Source organism: Petaurus breviceps, unplaced genomic scaffold, assembly GCF_028583685.1.
Source record: "Petaurus breviceps papuanus isolate PSGF00001 unplaced genomic scaffold, PetGlider_PUasm1.0 582, whole genome shotgun sequence".
Classification (NCBI taxonomy): Eukaryota; Metazoa; Chordata; class Mammalia; order Diprotodontia; family Petauridae; genus Petaurus; species Petaurus breviceps.
This window is the reverse complement of record NW_027186390.1, coordinates 11,677,649-11,698,721: the sequence shown is the minus strand read 5'-3', so window position 1 is coordinate 11,698,721 and position 21,073 is coordinate 11,677,649. Positions and strand designations below refer to the sequence as shown.

Below are 21,073 nucleotides of genomic sequence, written 5' to 3'. Positions count from 1 at the left end.
TTTCTTGAGGGCTAGGAGTAATCTCATCAATTAGTCATGTTCTTAGGGACTTACTTTACAAGAGCTGGACCTTAAAGAGGAAATAGAAGCAGAAAAGCCCAGATACCAATTTAATAATTGGCTATTAATTTTAATAGTATAATAAAAATTTCTCTCAATACCTATGTCTAGTCCTCCATAGATATGGGTAAAAGAGTCCTGGATCCTAAAACCTAAGTTCAAAATGCATTGTAGATACTAGAGAGCTTTCATTCTCCCCCACAGAAAAAGCAAAAATAGCATAATAGTTCTTTTGGGTCACTATCATTGGGAAAAACACAGTGATTGATATACTTCTAATTAATATTAAATAAAAGAATAACTATATCTATGTCTTAACTCATTATTTTCCTGGGAAAATTTAATTCCCTGGAGAAATTAAAACAATTGCATTTCAGTGAGGTTTTCTTTTCTTTTTTTTTTTTTTAAAGCAATTGGAGTTAAGTAACTTGCTCAAGGTTACATGGCCAGTTATTTTATGTGGGTTTTAAGTATCTGAGGCCGGAACCAATCCCGTGTCTCCCGATGCTGGGGCCAGCGCTCTTACTCACTGTGCCACCTGGCCACCCCCATCAGCGATGTTTTCTTCCACAAAGAATGGCTTCAGATACAACTAATCTCTATAAACAGAAAATTCTAAAGAGTTAAAGAACTGTGTATATACCCTTTGACCCAGCAATACCACTATTAGGTCAGTTTCCCAACGTGATCAAGGAAAAAGAACCTATATGTTCTAAAATATTTATAGCAGCTCTCTTTCTGGTTGCAAAGAACTGGAAATTCAGGTGATGCCCATCAATTGGGGAATGACTGAACAAATTGTGGCATGTGATTGTGATGGAATACTACTGCCTGTGAGAAATAATGAACTGCTAGATTTTAGAAAAACATGGAAAGATTTGCATGAAGTAATGAAAAATGAAGTGAGCAGAACCAAGAGAATATTGTTACAGTACTGTTCAAATAATAATTATGAACAAAGAAGTTATTTTGATACTCAGAATCAGCTATAAAGGACCTATGAAGGAAGATGCTATTGACCTCCAGAGAAAAAAACTGATAAATAGAAGTATGCATAGTATGCTTTTATATATATTTATAAGTCTGTTTAAAATGATGGCTTTCTCTAGTGTGGGGCGGGGAAAAGGGAAGGAGACAGTGTGGAATTTAAAATGCTACCCAAAAAATTTCAATTTAATTAAAAAATATATATATAACATATATATATATATATATAAACAGAAAATCATTCAACTGACAACATGTACACACTCAGAAAATGGAATAATTTAATGATAGTCCCTTATAAAAGAATACAACCATTATTTTCTTCTAAAATTAATATTTAATGATTAGAATTTTTTAGAGTAAAAAAAATTCTCAACCTCTTAAAAGTTTTGTGGTTTAATACTACACAATACATTATTAGGTTTCTTGTCCTTCACCACAAGAGATGATCACTACACCACTGGTATTATAGTTTCTTTTCCTTGTCTATTTAATCTGGAAATAAAGGTTATTTTTCAGGATGAAAACATTTAGAAGCTTTCCTAGCAATTTTCAGGGATAAATAGTGATCACAATTTCCTAGAAGAACATTAGTAATATTATAGAATAGCCAATTTTAAGGGATCTTTCTCTAAAACCAATCTAAAATTCTGATGACCTTTTTCTATCCAGAATGATTAAAGCCCTAGAGATACCATGTAAAAACAGATCTTAGAGTGTAGTGGGGGAGGGGAGGGGTCCTCAATATGGAATTGAGTAATCTTGAGATCTACTAATTCATTTGAAGAATTGGCTTCCTAGGGAAAAGAATTACTCCTAAGATAAATGTTTTTAACTCAACTTTTTTCACCTTAGTTCCACCTTATTGAGTATCTAACGTGCTTTATATGCCAGTTAATATTTGGACAATATTAAGATCTGTCTTTGGACCAATTCTAGAAGTTCATGATTTTGGGAAGGCCTTTTTATTTTCTTATCATGACCACTAACATATTGCATTTCAGAGGTACATTTTGAACTCATCAAGAAGAGGTACAGGCTCTGACAGTTGTGATCTCATAGTGGTTAGTGTAATGTAGTCAAACAGTGTTTTCTTTTTTAACAGGTAACTACCCAGTTGTGGTCAAAATGGCATTTGAAATAATATCATGCATATTCTACATAAGACATAAATGAGCTATTTCAGAAGAAGTGAAGAACCACATTTGCAGTTGTAAAAATCATAGTACTCCTTTTTGCTGAGTTAACATCTCCAGTTTTCAATTATTTAAAAAAACTTTTGAAAAATGAAAATTATTGCTTTTAAAATTTTTGCCTTAGATATGTATCTCACATTTCATTATTAACTCTATAGATTAGTCTATGTTCTAGTTGCAGAATATTTTTCCTCTTTAGTAAAAATCTGGAAATATATCTAACAGAAATAAAAAGAAATACAAAGATTAATTTTTTTAAATGTTCCCAAACAATGAAGAAAATTCAGAATTTGAAACACCAGTTAAGATATTTTAAAAATCACACATCAAGAAACCTAAGCATTTTGGTCAGTATGTTAATATTGTAGCTGTATATTGCTTTTCTTGTTCTAGAAACTAACATGTTCTTTTGGTAGTATGACAGTTGAGGACCTAGGTGGCATTTCCAGCAGTTTAAAAAATTAGAGCTCTTTGAACAAGCCAGACCTATGTGAGATAACATACATGAATCAAAACAGTGAAATCTAGCCGTTGGTCTTACCACAAAGTAGTTTTGGTCTGTATATACAGGAAAGCATTAATTTTTTTAATTAACGAAATGGTTAATGGTAGGTTAAGATCTTACCTTGAGATATAGTTTAAATATAGCTTATTTCAGGTGTAAGAAGACTGAAATGTCAAAATAATTTTCAGACATTAAGACCCAACATTTTTTTTAAAGGCAATGAGTCATAAGATTTTAAATTAGCATGATGTGCTTTTCTGTTCCAAAATCAGATTATGTCTTAAAAATAGAATACAACAATTATATTTTATGACTCAATATATTGGAAATGTTTAACTCTAGTAAATGCAGGAAGACATACTATTTTAGAGACTTAATGAACTATTTTTTATGTTTCAAGAGATCTTTCTTGCCATCAACATTTTTTTAAATTGTACAATCTAAATAATTTTATAAATCTAGAAATTTAGTTTGCAAAATTATATTGTCCAGTAGGTGTCACCATGTACACATTAATACTGTTTAGTTGCCAAAGAGTGCATGCTTATTGATGTGGCCTCAATAACTTTCATTGAATGTTCCTATGCCAAGTGATTTTTATGTTTGTCTTTATTTGAAAATTATCGGCAGAAGTACTCGTGTGATATCCCCTTTTCCCTATCCATCAATTCTATTGTTTAGTATGGGTGAGCCTAGTAAAATATCATTGCCCTGGCAGAAATAAGTGTTTCTATGGAATCAAAAATCTTAGAACTGGAGGGAACCAGAGATGGTCTGCTCCAGCTCTCTTCTTTTAGATTAGAAATTACTCTCATTTTTATAGATAAGGCATTTGAGATTATTCACTTAAATTTATAAATAAGATAAACCATTCCAGAGATGTGTTAGTTTGAACCTCATTAGGACTGCTTTATATTGCAGCCAGATTTAAATCTTAAATGAAAAGCCTAGAGGAATTTTCTATCTCACACATAGTAGGTACTTAATAAGTACCTGTTGATTTGACCCCAACTGAGTATACCATAAATTTAATTCTCTGACTTCATCTGGACCCTGTTTAACACTGTTCATCCTCTTGATTCCTTGAAACAGTCCCTTAGTAACCCATAGATCTCAAATTGGAAGTAATCCCATAGGTCATCTAATCTAACTCTTTCTTTTTAGAAAAAAGAAAATTGATGCACAGAGAGGTTAAGTGTATTGCCTAGTATCACACAGTCAGTAAGCATCTGAGGCAGGATCTGAATCCAGGTTTTCTAACTTGAGAATCAGTACCCTTTCCACTTTAACAGTCTTGCTGAACTTCAGTCTTCACAAACCTCTATTCCCACATCACTACCTCTTATTCTTACCCTCTTCTCCAGCTCAAAATATGTTTCTTTCCTCATCCTCTGAGCCTTTCTTCCACTCTCTAAGAAATGTCCTTTTCAGTTTTGCACATCATTCTTTTTATCTGTGCTCCCAATCTCGTTGCTTCCCATCACCTCTAGAACTTGGCTCCCTCATTTATTTCTTCTTTCTGGCATCTTCCATTTCTCCATATGCTGGTTTCTCCTACATCTGCCTGTTAATATGTACGCTTTATTTCTGCCCTGGAAAAAGGTATCCCTTGACTCTTGAACCAGGATTAGTGGTAAACAAGGGAGGAAATCATCTAAGATAGAGCACATGATCGGGTGGAATAGAATGCTGTCTGTATACTGGGAGTAGGGGAAAGTAGGAGGTATCCTGAGGAGCACTTTAGTATGTTTTTATAAGTGCACATATTTTTAATGCTAGAAAAAACATTTTCTTCACAGAATGTAAGTTCTTATTTTAAAATGAATAAAGTCATATAGTATTTGTTACACAACTCCTTTAGCAGGACAGTGCACTTAAATATTTTTTATTAATTATCTTGATGTCTTTTGTTTTGCTTTTACTTTCAATTTCATATTTCCTTTCTTCTGACTTGCTCAGTGAGCCATAAACTTGTAACAAAAGAGGACAAAAAGCGGGGAGGGGATCCAGTCAAATAACCAGTATATCAACCAAGTTTTGACAGTTTATACACTGTATCATGCCTCTAGTACCTCACCTCTGCAGTGAAGGAAGGGGGAAGGTACCTTTTCTCATCTTTCTTTGGGACCAAGCTTGGTCAATATAATGATACAGCGTTCAGTTTGGAGTTTTTTATTCTTTCCATTGCCATTACAAAAGTGCATTTTCGCAAGTATACTACTGCCAGGAAGGAAAATTGGATTTATAGAGAATTTTCTTTTCTGTAGAATGATACTCAAAAACATTAGAGAGGAAAAGTCTCAGACTTTTTGGGGGGTGTATAAGATGCTTTGTCCTGGCTCTGATTGGCCCTTCTTTCCTATAAGACTTTCTGTCATCTGTCTTCCAACTACTATAGCTTACCTTTCACTACCATACTTCCTTAAAATGTGTTTTATTTGTACTTTCTTCATTTCCTTACCACAAACTCCTTTCCCCCCTGCAATCTGGCTATGCTTTTATTACTGCTACAGTTTTATTCTCAAGTGACAAATGATCTAATGGAAAAATCTAGTGACCTTTCTCAGTTATTATTCTCCTTAATGACAAGTTAATATGTATAGTGTTTGACAGTATTAAAAAAAATCCCTCCAGAATATATACCACATTTCTAAGTCTTCCAATTTAATGATGTTTTAGTATGACTTGTTTTCTTCAACTATAACAGCAAAAACCAATGTGGTACTTTATGAATTACTTATATAAAGATACACTAACATTCTGTTTTAAAACTTTAAGACGGCTGAGAAATCAGGACAAATGGAAAGATCAAAAAATGCAAGGCAAAGGCAGCATGACTTCAAGGTAAGTTAAGCATGAAATTTTTTATAAGTGTTGCTTAAGTATTGAATAGAGGATTATATTTTTTATTCATTTTTCAAGTTAGGATTCAACTTGATTCTGTAATTTACATATAACTTTAGCCATATTTATTATAATAGAATTGTTTGTTTCCTTTTTTTTTTTTTAAGAAAATGATTCAGGAAGTGATGTACTCACTGGTTAAATTAATCCGTGGAGCATTACTTCCATTCAGCCTCAAGGAAGGAGAGCTTAGACAGTATGGTGGCTGGGAGATGAAGTCTGAACTCTCTGGTCAGTGGCTGACTCATGTCATTCAGACTGTAAGGTAACTCAGAATGTTAGCACATATCTGCCTAAGAAAGATGAAATATTAATTTGTGTGAAAATGTATTATTTTATTTGTATTTATTATTTTATTTTTATTACTAATGTGTGAAAACACATGCATTTCTAATGTGATTTTTAATTACATTTCAGTCAAGAAAGGAATTTTTTTCCTGTGGTATCCTCTCTTTTATCCTTCATTATTGCCTGCTCTCCATTTGAACTATCATCTAACAAAGCCTTAAAATCTCTGTCAGTCTTTTCTTACCTCATCTAACGCTCAAAAGTACCACTCAGGGAACAGGCTTTCTAGACATTTAAATAACATGAACATTTTAATAGGCATTTTAGGCAAGATCTGCTTTTTCTGTCTAATGGCAAAATCATCTAATGATGTGTCTTGTTGTTCATTTTGTATCATTCTAACTTCTGTTGCTACTTTGCTTTTTCTATGTCTGCATTAGTGCATCTCTTAGTTTTCCAAGTGCCTTACAGTTGCTGTCATGCAGATATACTCAGTATTTGTTGATGACTTTGGGAAAAACATTATCTTAATAATAATCTTAAACATGGTTTCATGTTATATGTTTGACAGGCTTACATATGAATCCTTGACTGCTCTTGAAATACCTAATGATTTGCTCCAAAACATCCAGGATCTTATTCTGGATCTACGAGTACGTTGTATAATGATCACCTTGCAACACACTGCTGAAGGTAATGTAAGAAAAATGAATACTAATTCCTCTCAACTTATTGGACTACTACTGTCTAAGAGAATATCCTATTTAAAGTGATTCCTAACCTTTATGTAATTTCTAGCATACATCTGATAAATTTATAGGTGACATGGAATTATCCTGAGTAGTATCTTTAAAGATAAAAAAAATCTGAGTATTAAGTGACCGACTTTAAGAAACACACCAGAGGGGTAGCCAGGTAGTACAGAGAGTAAGAGTGCTGGCCCCAGTGTGGGGATGACCTGGGGGATCGAATCCGGGCTCAGACACTTAGCACCCACCCAGAAACACCTGGTCGTGTAACCTTGAGCAAGTTACTTAACCCCAATTGCTTTAAAAAAAAAAAAAAGAAACACACTAGATAGACTCTTGTAAATCTACATATCCTACTCTGACTTCTCTGCTGACCTCCAGTCTCATCTCCAACTACCTTTCACATATCTAAAACTGAATGTCCAGTAGACATCTTAAACTCATGTCCAAAACAAAACTCATTATCCTTTCCCCTGTTTTAACTTGCCTATTAATGTCAAGGACAGCACCATTCTCTCATCATTCCTTACTGTATGTCACCTTCCATATCTGTCCTCAGATGCTGCCACCACCCTAATGCAGGTCCTTATTACATTATGCTTAGATTATTATTAATAGCCTGCTGCTGTGTGTGCCTGCCTAAAATCTTGTCCTGTTCCCATCCATCTTCCATTTAACCACCATAGTGATTTTCCTAAACCACAGCCATGTTTCCCCTCCTACTCAATAGACTCCAGTGACCTTCTGTTGCTTCCAGGATCAAATACAAAATGCTCTGTTTAGCATTCAAACTCCTTCATAGCCTAACCCCCTCCAACTTTTCCAATCTTCTTATACCTAACTACTCCCCACCACATACTCTAAATTTTGAGTGTTCTTTAAGCCTTCTAGCTATTCCACAAACAAGGCAATCCATTTCTCTGCTCTAGGAATTCTCTCTGGCTGTACTCTATACCTGGAATGTTCTTCCTCCTCTGTTCCAACTACTGATCTCCCTGACTTCTTTTAAGTCCCATCTGAAATCCCGCCTTCTACAGAAAGCCTTCCCCAGCCCTTTTTAATTTTGTTGACTTGCCTCTGTTAATTATCTATTATTTATCCTGTATAAAACTTGCTTTGTATATTGCACATTGTCTCCCCATTAAGATCCTCGAGGGAAGTCTTCTCTCTTTTTATATGCCCAACGTTTAACACAGTGCCTGGCATGATAGGCACTTAATAGCTGTTTATTGACAGACTGGTTGTAAATAAGTAGCCAACTAGCTATTAATTTATGCCACAAAACACATAAGTAATTGGAGGAATACAAGCAGGATGGCCCAAAAAAGGACCATTACAGCCATTGAAGGAGATGTAGGGGGACAGTTACATGAATGTATCATTTCTACAATTGCTAATTGATTCAGCCGTTCTGGAAAGCTGTGGGGAACTTTATCCAAAAAACCACCAAACTGTACATTTGTTTTGACCCAGTAATAACACAAAGAGATTTAAAAGAGAAAGAGAGGGAAAGAGAACTTCCATATGTACAAAAATATTTATAACAGCCTTTCTCTTATAATTGAAAACTAAGAGGGGGGGGCCATTAATTGAAGAATGGCTGAAAAAATTGTGGTATTTGAATGCAATAGAATTTTATTATACCATAAGAAATGACCAAAGGCACAGATTAAGAGGAGCCTGAGAACTCTTTTATGAACTGATGCACACTGAAATGAGCAGAACTAGGGAGATGATTTACACAGTGACTACAATATGTAAAGAAAAACAAGTGGGAAAGTATCAGTTTGATCAGTCAGTCAACAGGCAGTCATTGTTTACCATGTGCCAGAAACTGTGCCAAATGCTTGGACTACAAAGGAAGGCAACGAAACAGCCCCTACACTCATAGAGCTCAAAGAGCTAATGGTGTGGACGTGGTGAAAATAATTGTATACATACAAAAGACATCAACTGTAAATGGAAGATAATTTTGGAGGGATGGCCCTTGCAGTGGGGGAAAGAGAGAAAGGTTTCCTGCAGAAGGTGGGATTTGAATTGAGTCTCAGAAGAAACCAGAGAATGTAAGAGGGAGGGGTACATTCCAGGCATGGGGGATAACAAGTCCAAATGCATATTTTCAGGTGATGGAGTATCATGTGTGAGGAAAAAAAGCAAGTACTCTGGATCATAGATTGCAGAGAGGAGTAAAGCATCAAAAAAACTGGAATTATGGGAAGGGGCCAAGTTAAGAAGGGTTTTAAATGCCAAATAGAATTTTATATTTGATGATTTTGCAGGGCACTGGTACAGTTTATTGAGTTGTGAGAAGTAACATGGTCAGAGCTGCCAGACTTTTAGCACTTTGGCAGTTGAGTAAAGTAGGAATTGGAATGGGGAGAGACATGCAAGGAAACCAGTTAGGAAGCTGTTACAGCAGTTCAGGTGTGAGATGATATGAGACCCATAGTGGTGGTGGCTAGGTGAGTATGGGAACGGGCCCATTTAGGAGACAGACTGTGAAGATAGAAACAAAAAGATTCAACACCAGAGTTTAAGTGAGTCAAAGATGATACTAAGGTTGGGGAGACTGGGTGATGGGGATCGGTACAATAACCAGCTACTACTATAGAACACCAGTGATAAAGACTGTTTCCCAGCACTTGATCGAAATGTGATGAGCTTGAAGTTCAAGAATAAAGATCAGTTTTCTTTTTTTGTTTGTTTGATTGTTTTAATTTTTTGCTTTCCTTTTTTGGAAGCTTTTATTTTCCATGTGTCCTTTCACAGAGGAACAGAACAGCGCAAATGTTGATCAAGCAATGACCATTACCAGAAAGTCATTAACCACAGAGGGCTTGATTTGAGCAGTTTTTTCACTTTCTATAGAAAAACAAGGCAAGTATATGCCTGGTCCAAAGGAAAGGAAATAGCTTGGTTCTCCATGGGACTTTTAGGTCCGTTCACTTCTTCCTCCAGCCTTTGTATTGCTGTTCCTTACACTGCTGTGCCCTCAGGTCCTTCTTCATCCATGTGTCCACCACTTTAAAGTGACCTTTGACTCCAGCTGGTCATTGGAACTTTTGGCCCACACCTTTTGTAGCCACAACATAGGTAACCTGGAGTTTCTCCTTGCCAAACCTAGCCTTTTTGTAGAGGCTTCGCTACTGGGCCATCTTTTCCCACTCAGAGATATCCACTGTTTTCACCACAGCCTCTGCCTTCCGCTTAGTCTGCTCCATTTTCTTTAACATTCTATGTTTCTTTTGGGCCTTGGCCTCAGCCACTTTTTTGATGGGCCGGGCATTGATTTCACACCAGCGTTTTTGGTATTCCTCCACAGTCTTCTTATCTAGGGGCAGTGGCCGAATTTGGTGCTGCTTTTCCTCCTGCACAAATCACTTGGGGAGGTCCCCTTCCTCCTCGTTATATGTATATCTGCTGAAGGAGTCATCCACGAGGTCCCGCCATGCTTTCTGGAAGAGGCAATCATGGCACCTAGGGCAAGACCTTCTGGGTCCAGTATCTGGCATTTGACTGGGTCCTCAATAGGCGCTACCACAAACCATCATCAGGCTCCACCGAATGGCCTCGCTTCTTACCTCGAGGCCTTTTACTTAATTTCCTCTCATCTTCACTGCTGCTATCACTATCTGAACTGCTGTCATCTTCCTCCTCTCTAGCAGAAGTGGCCACCTTCGCCTCTACAGATGGCTTTTCTTCTGTGCTCAGGAATTGGGCCTGAGGTTGGGAAGGCAGTTCCTCCCTCCTTGAACTTGTAGGCTTCCATTGGTGTTTCTGTTTTTCTTTACATTGGCTCTCATACAACAGTTGAGCCTGGCTTATCTCCAGGGCCTGATCTTCATCATCTTCAATCCCAGCAAAACCACCTTTGGAAAACCACAAATTGGTTTGTTCTTCCTGAACGACAGCCTTTTCTTCCGGTGGTACCAAAAGAGGGTTTTCTTGTTCTTCCTCCTCTTCTTGATGCTCCTGCTCTGCAAACTTCACACGTTTTCGAGATGGAGGAGCTCCATATCCCTTAGCTCCTTCTAGTTCTTCAGGGTCCGGGTCACGGCCAGAGATTCATCATCAGCATCCTCATCCTCTTCATCGGACAAACAGATATCACTCTCTGCTTCCTCCAACAGGAATTTGTCTGCAGCCCCCATATTTCCTTGTGCCACTTCCTGTAGTAGCTGGTGGCCATGGATTGTCGGAAGGGAAAACATCCCAATTTCGCCATCATCGGCAATGGACACTCCAGGCAGATCCATCTTCAGCTCCACATGCTCCCGCTGCTTCCTCTGCTCCTGAAGTAGCTTTTTTTTCTTCCTTTTCAGCTGTGCTAGCCCCTGGGCCTTCATTTCTGCAAGAGCCCGTCTAAATCTCTCTCATCATCCTTAGCAGCAACTGTTATCTTTTTTCTTTCTTCTTCCTCTTGTTGTTCCTCCTCCTCCTCTCCAGAGCTAAGGCTGATGTCCAGTGCCTTTGCTTGATCTTTTAGCTTCTCGGCCACAAATTGACGAAGCTTTATGCTCCAATTCGCAGGGACCTGAGCTCTTTGATGTCCTGGCAATGCACCTTCACATCCTCACTAGTGGCTGGATGCTGTTCCATTTCCTTATCATCTAGTACGATCTCACTAGCTTTGGAGAGGAAGTCAACAGGGTTGGCAGCTCGGAGAAAGTCAGTAATGGAGACCCGGTGATAGAGGGTGAGGTCACCCTCAGCATAGCCCTCAACCTTGGGCTTCTTCTTTGTTACCAATTCACTCACGGTCTTGGCCTGAACTTCAACCTCTTTAAAGGCAAATTTGGGGTCAAAGAATTTACTGTCAATCTTATCATGAGCCAAGAAACCCTGGCAGACCACAAAGATCTCTGCAGATTCCTGGCGGGAGGCCTGGGGTTTAGTGGCCTGGACATGGCGAAACACCTGCTGGAAAACCCAGAGAAGGGGCTGGTAGTCATGAGAGTGAAAAACCTTAGTGATAAAGCAGCCACCACGTGCCAGGAAATCACAAGCCAGACGGAGGGCCATCAAGGTCAGGTGGGCTTGTGAGTAGGCATCATGGACCCAGCTAGCCCCTACATTAGGGGCCCCATCATTGAGCACTACATTTATCTTCCAAGTCTTCAGCTCCTTCCTGAGAGCTTGGCAGCATCTTTCAGTTGTGATATCCTCTTGCAGGGTAACCACATTGGGAATGGGCTTGATTGGAACCAGGTCCATTCCCACAATAAGGCTGGACACTGGCATGAACTTGGAAGCCACCTGCAGCCATCCCCCAGGCACCATGCACAGGTCCAGCAAGGCCCGGGCTTTTTGCAAGAACTGAAGCGGTGGTTCAGCTGGATCAACTTGAAGGCGGAGCAGGAATGAAAACCGGTCTCCTTGGCCAGGTGGTAGAACTTGTCCCGCCGGCTCTTCCCAACTCTGCCCTTCTTCCCCGTGGTGCTGGATGGAGGTGTCCCATCAGTCTAGCTGGGGAGAAGTTCCGGGGTATCTCTTTCCTGGTGCTCACCGACTCATCTACCGAGAAACCACTTTCTGAAGTCCACAAGAACCTCCACACAAACTTCTGGGGGCACGTGCAGGCTAGGGAAGCACCAAGATCAATTTTCAAACATGGTTAAAGCTTGACCATTCAAAAACCGAGTTTGTTCATTTGTTAAAAGGGAAGACTTTTTTGTTTGGTTTGGGAGAATGGAGAGAGAGCACTAGTAAGAGTGATACTCCTGAAAAAGTAGAAAAGAAAGTAAATAGTGTCAATGAGACATTTTTAAAAGTGCCCAGAAAGAAAAAAAAAAGAAAATTCATAGACAGACAATTAAGACCACTTTGGAACAAATATCAAATTTGTTATGTTCTTTACATATGTGTTCAAAATAGACTCAGGATTTCATGTACTGTTGACTCTTATTTGTACATAGAAAAACATTCATGTTTGTTGATGTTTGTCAAGTTCAGAGTAATGAAAATATTTTAAACCTGAAAAAAATAAACAATATGTCCTTCATACTAGCTTTTTACTTCATTTGGGACATTTAGTAAACAAAGTACATTCTGTTGTCTGAGTCTACTGAAAGAGGCAGAAGACTTCTGTGATTAGTGATGCCACTTATTACTGACACATCTAGTTAAACCAAACAAAATCACAAACTGACAAGTTATCTTTGTTTCTGGGAGTTCCATGGATTATTTGAAATGAGAATTAATTATGTTGTGGTTCTTAATGCAGATATAAAAAGACTGGCTGAAAAGGAAGACTGGATTGTTGATAATGAAGGCCTGACTTCTCTAGTAAGTTTAATGAATTCTTTAGCTACTTTTTAGTACAGTTACTACTTAACATTGCTATTGTGTTATATCTATTTTTCCCCTTTCAGAACAATACACTGAATTTTTGTTTTGTTTTTAGTGGAAAAAAATTACGCTCTGCATTTGCAGCCTTAGACATTATCTAGTAATGGAAGACTATATCTTTAAAGAAGCATCTTTTACCAAAAGCTATTGTTGCTCAAACATTAATATTATAATATTACCTCAGCTATAAAGCAAACCAATAAAGACAGTTTGTGTTACTATGCAGAAAGCACCAGTTCTAGAGTCAAAAGACTTAGTTTCAAATCTCATCTCTGAGTTACTCTCTGTGTTCCCTTGAGTACTGAATACCTTAACCTGGGCTTCAGTCCTCATCTCTAAAGTGAAGAGATTGGATTAGATGGCCTCCAGTCTCTTCTAGCTCCAAACTTATGATCCTAGGGAACTAAAGCAACTTTAAACTAGTTCTATACTGTAATCCCTGGTTCCCTAATCTTTTCTTCATTCATTCCTTGCAAAATCCTGACCCTGCATTACTCTCACCATGTGCCTACTTTATTCTGATTCACCTGTTGTTAAACAAAGTTGAAAGAAGTTACTCAACTTTATTAACTAGGTCCACTGGAATTTTTTTTATCTCTATTGAGCCTTCACTTTAGTGAGACAGTCTTCTCTAAGTGATTTATTATCCTGTTGACTATAGCTACTGTTGTAAGCCTTCTCTTCTCTCCTCGAGCCACCCACAGCAGTTCCCTAGTCTCCCTGCCCACATACACATACAGCCAACAACTTCACTTCATACTTTACCCCCCCCAAAAAAATATGGCCATTTGCTATAAGATCCCTCTTCTTTTCTGTCTTCTTCTCTAATTACCCTGACATCATCTTCCAGTATCTCATTCCTTATTACAGAGTGTAATGAAGAGATGACCCTTTTCCTTACCCAAGGCCAATCCCTCTACCTGTACTTTTGAGTTTATCTCCTCCTGTGTTTTCCAGCAAGTACTTACACTGTCATCCCTCATTTCTTTCTCATCATCAGTCTCTCCCTGTTATTTGACCCCTTTCTTGCTGCCTATAGATATGCCCAAACCTCTCCCATTCCTTTTTTTAAAAACCCTCATTAGATACTTTCATCCCTACTATCATCGTATATCTTTCCCTTCTCAACTAAAATCTTTAAAAAAGCTAACTACATTCAGTATCTTCACTTTCTTTCCTTTCATTCTCTTCTCAAACTCTCTGTAATTTGGCTCATGATCTAATCAAACTGAAGCTACTCTCTCTAAAGTTACTGCTGACCACTTAATAAGGCCATTGTCCTTTTCTCATTCTACATCTTTCTTTCTTTACTTCCCTTAAGCAACTTTGGCTATTATTTCCTCCCTGAGCTGTTGAGATACTATGCTCTCTTAGTTTTCCTGTTTAACTGACTATTCTCTCTCAGTCTCCTTTGATGGAACTTCATCTGTGACATGCCCACTAACTCTAGGTACCTGAGCCCTCTTCATTTTTCTTTCTTCATTCTCCAACTTGATAGTCTCCTCATCTCCCTTCAGTTCAGTTGTCATAACTGTTCATATTATTCCCAGTCTTTCTGTCCAGCCTTGTCACTCTTCTGAATTCTAGGCCCTCATCACTAGATGTCTATTGGACACTTTAACCTTAATTTCCTTCAGGCATGTCATACTCACCACATTAGCTAAGCACATGGAAGGCTAGAAAAATCACTGGCTCTAGATTCAGAGGACTTGAATTCAAATTCCAGCTCTTCCCATTACTACCTTATTGACCTACCTTGGGCAAGATTCTCCCTGGGTATCAGTTTTCTTATGTGTAAAATAAGAGTAGTTGTCAAAGTGACTTCTGAGGTTCCTTCTAGCTTAGGATCTATGATCCTATGTATGACTGAAACAGAACTCATATCTTTTTTTTCAAATGTATCCCTCTTCCATGCCTCCCTGCTGTTATCAACCTCGGTGTCATACTCAGCTTCTCATTATCATTCTCTCCAGATACCCTGTTTGCACAATATCTCTTGGATAAACCTCCTCTCCACTCACCTAGCCAACTCATTGGTACTGATGGTCATCGTCTCTCACCTAGACTAATTCAGGAACTTCCTAATTGGTCTCTCAAGTCTTTCCCTATCCATCTACACAACTACCAAAGTGATTTTCCTAAATTCCAAGTCTGGCCATGGCTCATCTCTATTCAGTAAACTCCAGTAGTTCTCTTTTACCATTAGGATCCAATATAAACTCTTATGTTTTGCAATCCAATACCACCTTTCTAGGCTTCTCTACACCCTTTTGGTCCAACCAGATTGGCCAACTTGTTCCTTACACATCATTCTTTATCTCCTATCCCCATGCTTTTGTGCTTGATGTCCCCCATGTCTTGAATGCTGTCTCTTCATCTCTGCCTCCTGGAATCACTATTTCTTTCTAGATTGAGTTCAGACACCATTTTATTAAGACACCTTTCCCAATCTCCCCCAATTGCTAATTATAATAGCTAGTATTTATATAGCACTTGCTGTATTTCGGGCACTGTGCTAAAATGTTTTACAAATATTATCTCATTTGATCCTCACAACAACCCTGCAGGGTAAGTGCTATTAATAATAGCCACTTTTTACAGTTCAGAAAACTGAAGCAGACAGGTTAAATGACTTGCTCAAGGTCAGACTGCTAGGAAGTGTCTGAATCTGTATTTTAACTCAGGTCTTCCTGACTATAGGCCCAGTACTATATCTACTGCACCACTAGCTGCTGGTGCTTTTCTCGCTAAGATTGCCTTAATTGCCTTTAGATTTACTTAAGATTGGGTGGCGCAGTGAATAGAGCACCGGCCCTGGGGTCAGGAGGACCTGAGTTCAAATTCGACCTCAGACACTCAACACACTTACTAGCTGTGTGACTTTGGGCAAGTCGCTTAACCCCAATTGCCCTCCAAAAAGAAAAAAAAAAGATTTACTTAAGATTGCCTTAAGATTTACTTTGTATGTATCTTGTATATACCTATATGTTCATGTTATATTCCCTTTAGAATGTAAGCTTTTTGAGGGCAAGGACTGTTTCAGTTTTGTCTCTGTATCCCCAGTGCTTAGCATGGTCCATGGCATGGTACCTAACGAATGCTTATTAATTGATCCTATGAATAAACCTTCCTTTAAAATGATCCTTTTCCTGCATTTCCTATTATACTTTTTTTTTAGCATGTGATAATTTTTAGAGAATGTACTATATTTAGGGGCGGCTAGGTGTCACAGTGACTAGAGCACCAGCCCTGGAGTCAGGAGGACCTGAGTTCAAATTTGGCCTCAGATACTTAACACAGAAATTATCTGTGTGACCTTGGGCAAGTCACTTAAGCCCAGCTGCTCTCCAAAAAGCAAAAAAAAAAAAAAAAAAGAATGTACTATATTTGTTTTGTAAGATTGACTGGATTATTTAGTATCCTGGATTTTTCAGGAAAGTTAAATGTAATTATGATATTATAAGCCTGGAGATCAGTCTTGAGGAATACTTCTAGCTTTGCTGTATAGATGTATGTCTGTGTTATAGAAATTGAGGACCACAGAGGATAAGTGACTTCCTCAATGTCATGCTGTCAATAAATAGCAGAACTAGAGCCCAGGTCTTCTGGGTCATATTAGTACAACCCAGATTGTTTATAGATGATGGAACTGAAACTAAGAGACTTGCCCCAGGTCACATAGAGGTAGTAAGTGGCAGAGCCAGGGTATGATAATAGAATATATACAGTTACATAGTATTTTCTTTTTAACCTCTCTTGATTTCAGTTTTCTCATCTGTCAGATGGGTACATTTGTTTTACCTGATATAGTCCTTGATGCAGTATTGCCTTGAAACCAGGAATACCTCGTCACACCTCTGACACATATGGGCTGTATGACACTGGGCAAGTCACTTGACCTCTCAGTGCTCTAAGTAACTCTCTAAAATTATGAGTTGCAAAGAAGGCACCAACCTACATTAATAAAGAGAGTTTTCTTCTCTGGGAGTTTTCTATACCAGTTAAATCACAGGTCTTGTGTCTGTCTTTTATCCCTAACATAGTCCTGGTAAAGATAAAATATCATAAAAGAATTGAAAGAACTTTGAAGCCATTATAATTATTTTTAAAAGCAAAATTTCCACTCAAAGGTAAGGTTTTGATATTAAAAACGCATCTTGAAAGAAAATGTTATGTGTACATACTTGCACATATAAGAAGGATCTGAACTATTTTTTAAGGCTAACTATGTATCAGTTTGTACAATGTTATCCATTGAATTTAGCCATATGAACACAATTAGGACAGTTTTTTAACTGATTAGTTGTAGAAAAGTTCACGTGAAAATGTTTTGTAGCTTAGTGAAATGATTACCACAGAAACTTATTTGTAGTTAGTTAAATAAATTTCTTATCGGTTATAAGTGTGAAATCTTAACCATAAAGCAGTTGATTTACTAGTCATATGGATTCACATAAATAATAACCTAAAACTGGGGTCAGAGAAAGTAAGCGTTTGGGGCAAAGAAACAAATGACTAATGACCAAAGCACTAGCTCATTGTGTAAATGACTGATCCTAGAAAGTAAGATATCCGACTATAGTCACTAAGTCTACTTTCTAAAGCCATTTTTATCGACCTTAATATCATCACTCTAAACTTGAATGCCTATGGTGTGAAAGTTCTTTAGCCAGACAGCACAGACCTCACTTAGTGAGAATGTCAGTGGACATTCCAGTCTTTGCTCTCTCAACTCTCTAAATGTACTCCTTGTTCTCTTTTCCCTCTTTCTAACAATGGCACCTAGTCTACCATGGTCTCTTAATGGTTTTTCCTTCTTACCTCTCATACTATGTAAATTATCAAGTCCGATCAATTCTTCTACAGCATGTTCACATCTATTCTCTTTTGTCTAGTTCCACTTATACTACCCTTATATAGGCCCTATTCATCTGAGGCAGTGACCTTTTTTATTTTATTGGGCATGTCTGACACAATTTTCAAGATGATGATTTGATTCCTTTATCAACACTAAGCCTGCAATGTTAGACTCTACCTAGAATTATCTTCCTTACGTTTACCTCTTTGATCTAGCATTTAAGGTTCCTCACTCTGTGGGTCACTTTTTCTTTTTCTTTTTCTTTTCTTTGTTTGGTTTTTTTTGTTGTTGTTGTTGTAATTCTTTCCATTTATATTTTTTTTTTCAAATGCTTTATTAACTTCTGATTTACATCATTCATTTCCTCCAGATTTTGAGTTACAAATTTTCTCCCTGTTTTTTCCCTACCCACCCTCCAAAAATAGGAGTCCCACAGGATATTCCCTCCTCCAATCTACTCTCTCCCATATTTTCTCCCATACCCCTTTCGATTTTTCCAGTGGATCTCTATGCCCCAGTGCCTGCATATCTTATTTCCCAATTACATGTAAAATAGTATTGATAATAGCATATATATATATACATATTTGAATATTTGATTTTAAAACTTTGAATTCCAGATTCATTCCCTTCTTCCCTTGTCACCCATCCTTACTGGGAAGATAAGCAGTTCAGTATAGGATGTACATGTGTGGCTAATTATATAATTATATAATATAGGAGATATATTGTAAAAGACTGACTATATTTCCCTCCCTCCTATCCCAGCTCCCACTTGTTCTGTTCTCTACTTTGATCCCGTCCCTTTTCAAAAGTGGGTGCTTCCAACTTCCCTCCCCCCAGCTTGCCCTCCCTTCCATCATCCCCCCTCTCATCCCCTTCACCCCCTACTCTCCTGTAGGGTGAGATACCCTATTTAGTGTGTATTTCATTCCCTCCTCAAGCCAAATTCAATGGGAATAAGGTTGACCCATTCCCTTTTGCCTTCCTATTCTTCCCCTCCAGTGTAACCATTTCTCCTTGCCTCTTCTGTATGAGATAGTTTACCCCATTCTGTCTCTCCCCATCTCCTCTCATTATATTCCTCTCTCACCTCTTAATTTCACCTTTTAAGTATCATCCCTTCCTGTTAAATTGGTCCTGTGCCCTCTATGTATACCTGTAAACATATATACACACATTCACATATATGCCCATATACCCTCATATATAGACATATATTTCTATTCCCTTCAACTACTGACAAAAGATTCATAAGTTACCATTATTGTTTTTCCATGTAGGAATGTTAATAGTTGAACTCTGATAAGTTCCTTATGATTTCTTTTCCCTGTTTACCTTCTCATGCTTCTCTTGCTTCTTGTATCTGAATGTCAGATTTTTTGTTCAACTCTGGTTTTTTCAGCAAGAATGCTTGAAAGTCCTCTATTCCACTGAATGACCATATTTTCCCCTGAAACATGATACTCGGTTTTGCTGGGTAGGTGACTCTTGGTTTTAATCCCAGCTCCTTTGCCCTCTGGAATATCATATTCCAAGCCCTTCGATCCCTCAGTGTAGAAGCTTCCAGAACCTGGGTTATCCTGATTGTGTTTCCACAATATTCAAATTGTTTCTTCCTGGCTGTTGTAATATTCTCTCCTTAATCTGGGAATTCCAGAACCTGGCTATCATATTCCTAGGAGTTTTCTTTTGGGGATCTTTTTCAGGAGGTGATCGGTGGATTCTTTCAACCTCTATTTTGCCTCTGATTCTAAAACATCAGGGCAGTTTTCCTTGAGAACTTCCTGGAGGATGATTTCTAGGTTCTTACTTTGATCATGGCTTTCAGGTAGTCCAATAATTTTTAAATTATCTCTCCTGGATCTATTTTCCAGGTCAGTGGTTTTTCCCATGAGATATTTCACATCGCCTTCTATTCTTTCATTTGTTTGGATCTGTTTAACAGCATCTTGATTTCTCATAGTCATTAGCTTTCATTTGCTCCAGTCTTAATTCTGAAGCCATGATTCTCCTCATTGAACTTTTGAGATTCTTTATCCATCTGGCAAATTCGACTTTTTAAGGCATTCTTCTCCTCATTGCCTTTTTGAGCCTCTTTTGCCATTTGATTCAGTCTGGTTTTTAAAGTATTATTTTCCTCAATCAGGCTGTTGACTCTCATTTCATAATTTTCTTGCATTGTTCTCATTTCTCTTCCCAATTTTTCCTCCAATTCTCTTATCTGCTTCTTAAGGTCCGCTATGGCCTGTAACCAGTTCATATTTTCCTTTGAAGCTTTTGGTGCAGGAGTTCTGACTTCACTGTCTTCCTCCTGTTCCATGCTTTGCACCTTTTTGTCCCCAAAATAGGAGTGTAATGTTGGACTCTTCTGTCTGCTTTGTTTCTTTTGCCTGGTCATGTTGCCCCTCATGACTTGACCCCTGGGCTTTTTGCCACAGTAGGACTCTGCCACCAGACAGGGGAGCTTTCGTCCCAAACGCTGGGGTTTTCTCAGTTGCCGGAGGTATTAAATGGGTACCCTCTCTGAGGTCTCCACACACTCTGGCAAGCTGGACACACACTCCAGGACCTCCACCCTAGACTGCAATCTAGATCCAAGCAGGTTAAAGCAAGAGCGATTACCCCTCAGACTGGTGCTTGGTCCCCCTACACTCTGTAGGCCAGGAGCTGAAGCTTCCACATGTTGCTGGCTGGCTGTGCTGGAGCCTCAGCGGCTTCTCACCCTGGGGGCAAAAGCCACGCACTCCCACTTACTGGTCCCAAAGTCCAGACTGCACCGACCTCTCATTTTGACCTTCGCATCTGTGTGTTGATAAATCTGGAAACTGCCACAGCTGCTGCTGGTCTAGAGTCCCTCCCACCAGTGGCAGCTCAGGCCTGCCCTGGGGCTAAAGCCTTGGTGTGGAGCTGGGCTCAGCTCCCAGACTGTGCTGGATTCCTGCCGGCCTGCAGGGCTGTCCTCAGCGGGAGGTTAGCTTCTCTGTTTTGTGGGTTCTACAGCTCCAAAGTTTGTTTAGAGTCCCCTTTTTACATGGATTGGGGAAGGTGAAAGCCCGAGCCGCGGGGAGGTCCTGCTTCTACTCTGCCATCTTGGCTCTGCCCCCACTTTTTCTTTTTCATCCTTAACATATATCACCTCCCTCCACATATGCTACTAAAGATAAACTAGATTCTT

At 38.5% G+C, this 21,073-nt stretch overlaps 1 protein-coding gene and 1 pseudogene across 2 annotated transcripts in view; one reads left to right on the top strand and one right to left on the bottom strand.

Annotated features, from left to right (window-relative positions):
* The window catches only part of EXOC2 (exocyst complex component 2), a 244,976-nt gene that overhangs the window by 133,516 nt on the left and 90,387 nt on the right, over positions 1–21,073 (top strand). For both annotated transcript variants that reach the window (XM_069103597.1, XM_069103598.1), the window contains 4 exons: positions 5,527–5,592; positions 5,760–5,917; positions 6,512–6,633; positions 12,913–12,974. In XM_069103597.1, coding sequence (XP_068959698.1) covers positions 5,527–5,592; positions 5,760–5,917; positions 6,512–6,633; positions 12,913–12,974 — 408 coding nt within the window. The remainder of the gene's footprint in view (positions 1–5,526; positions 5,593–5,759; positions 5,918–6,511; positions 6,634–12,912; positions 12,975–21,073) is intronic.
* LOC138173469 (pre-rRNA 2'-O-ribose RNA methyltransferase FTSJ3 pseudogene) lies at positions 8,934–12,203 on the bottom strand (annotated as a pseudogene).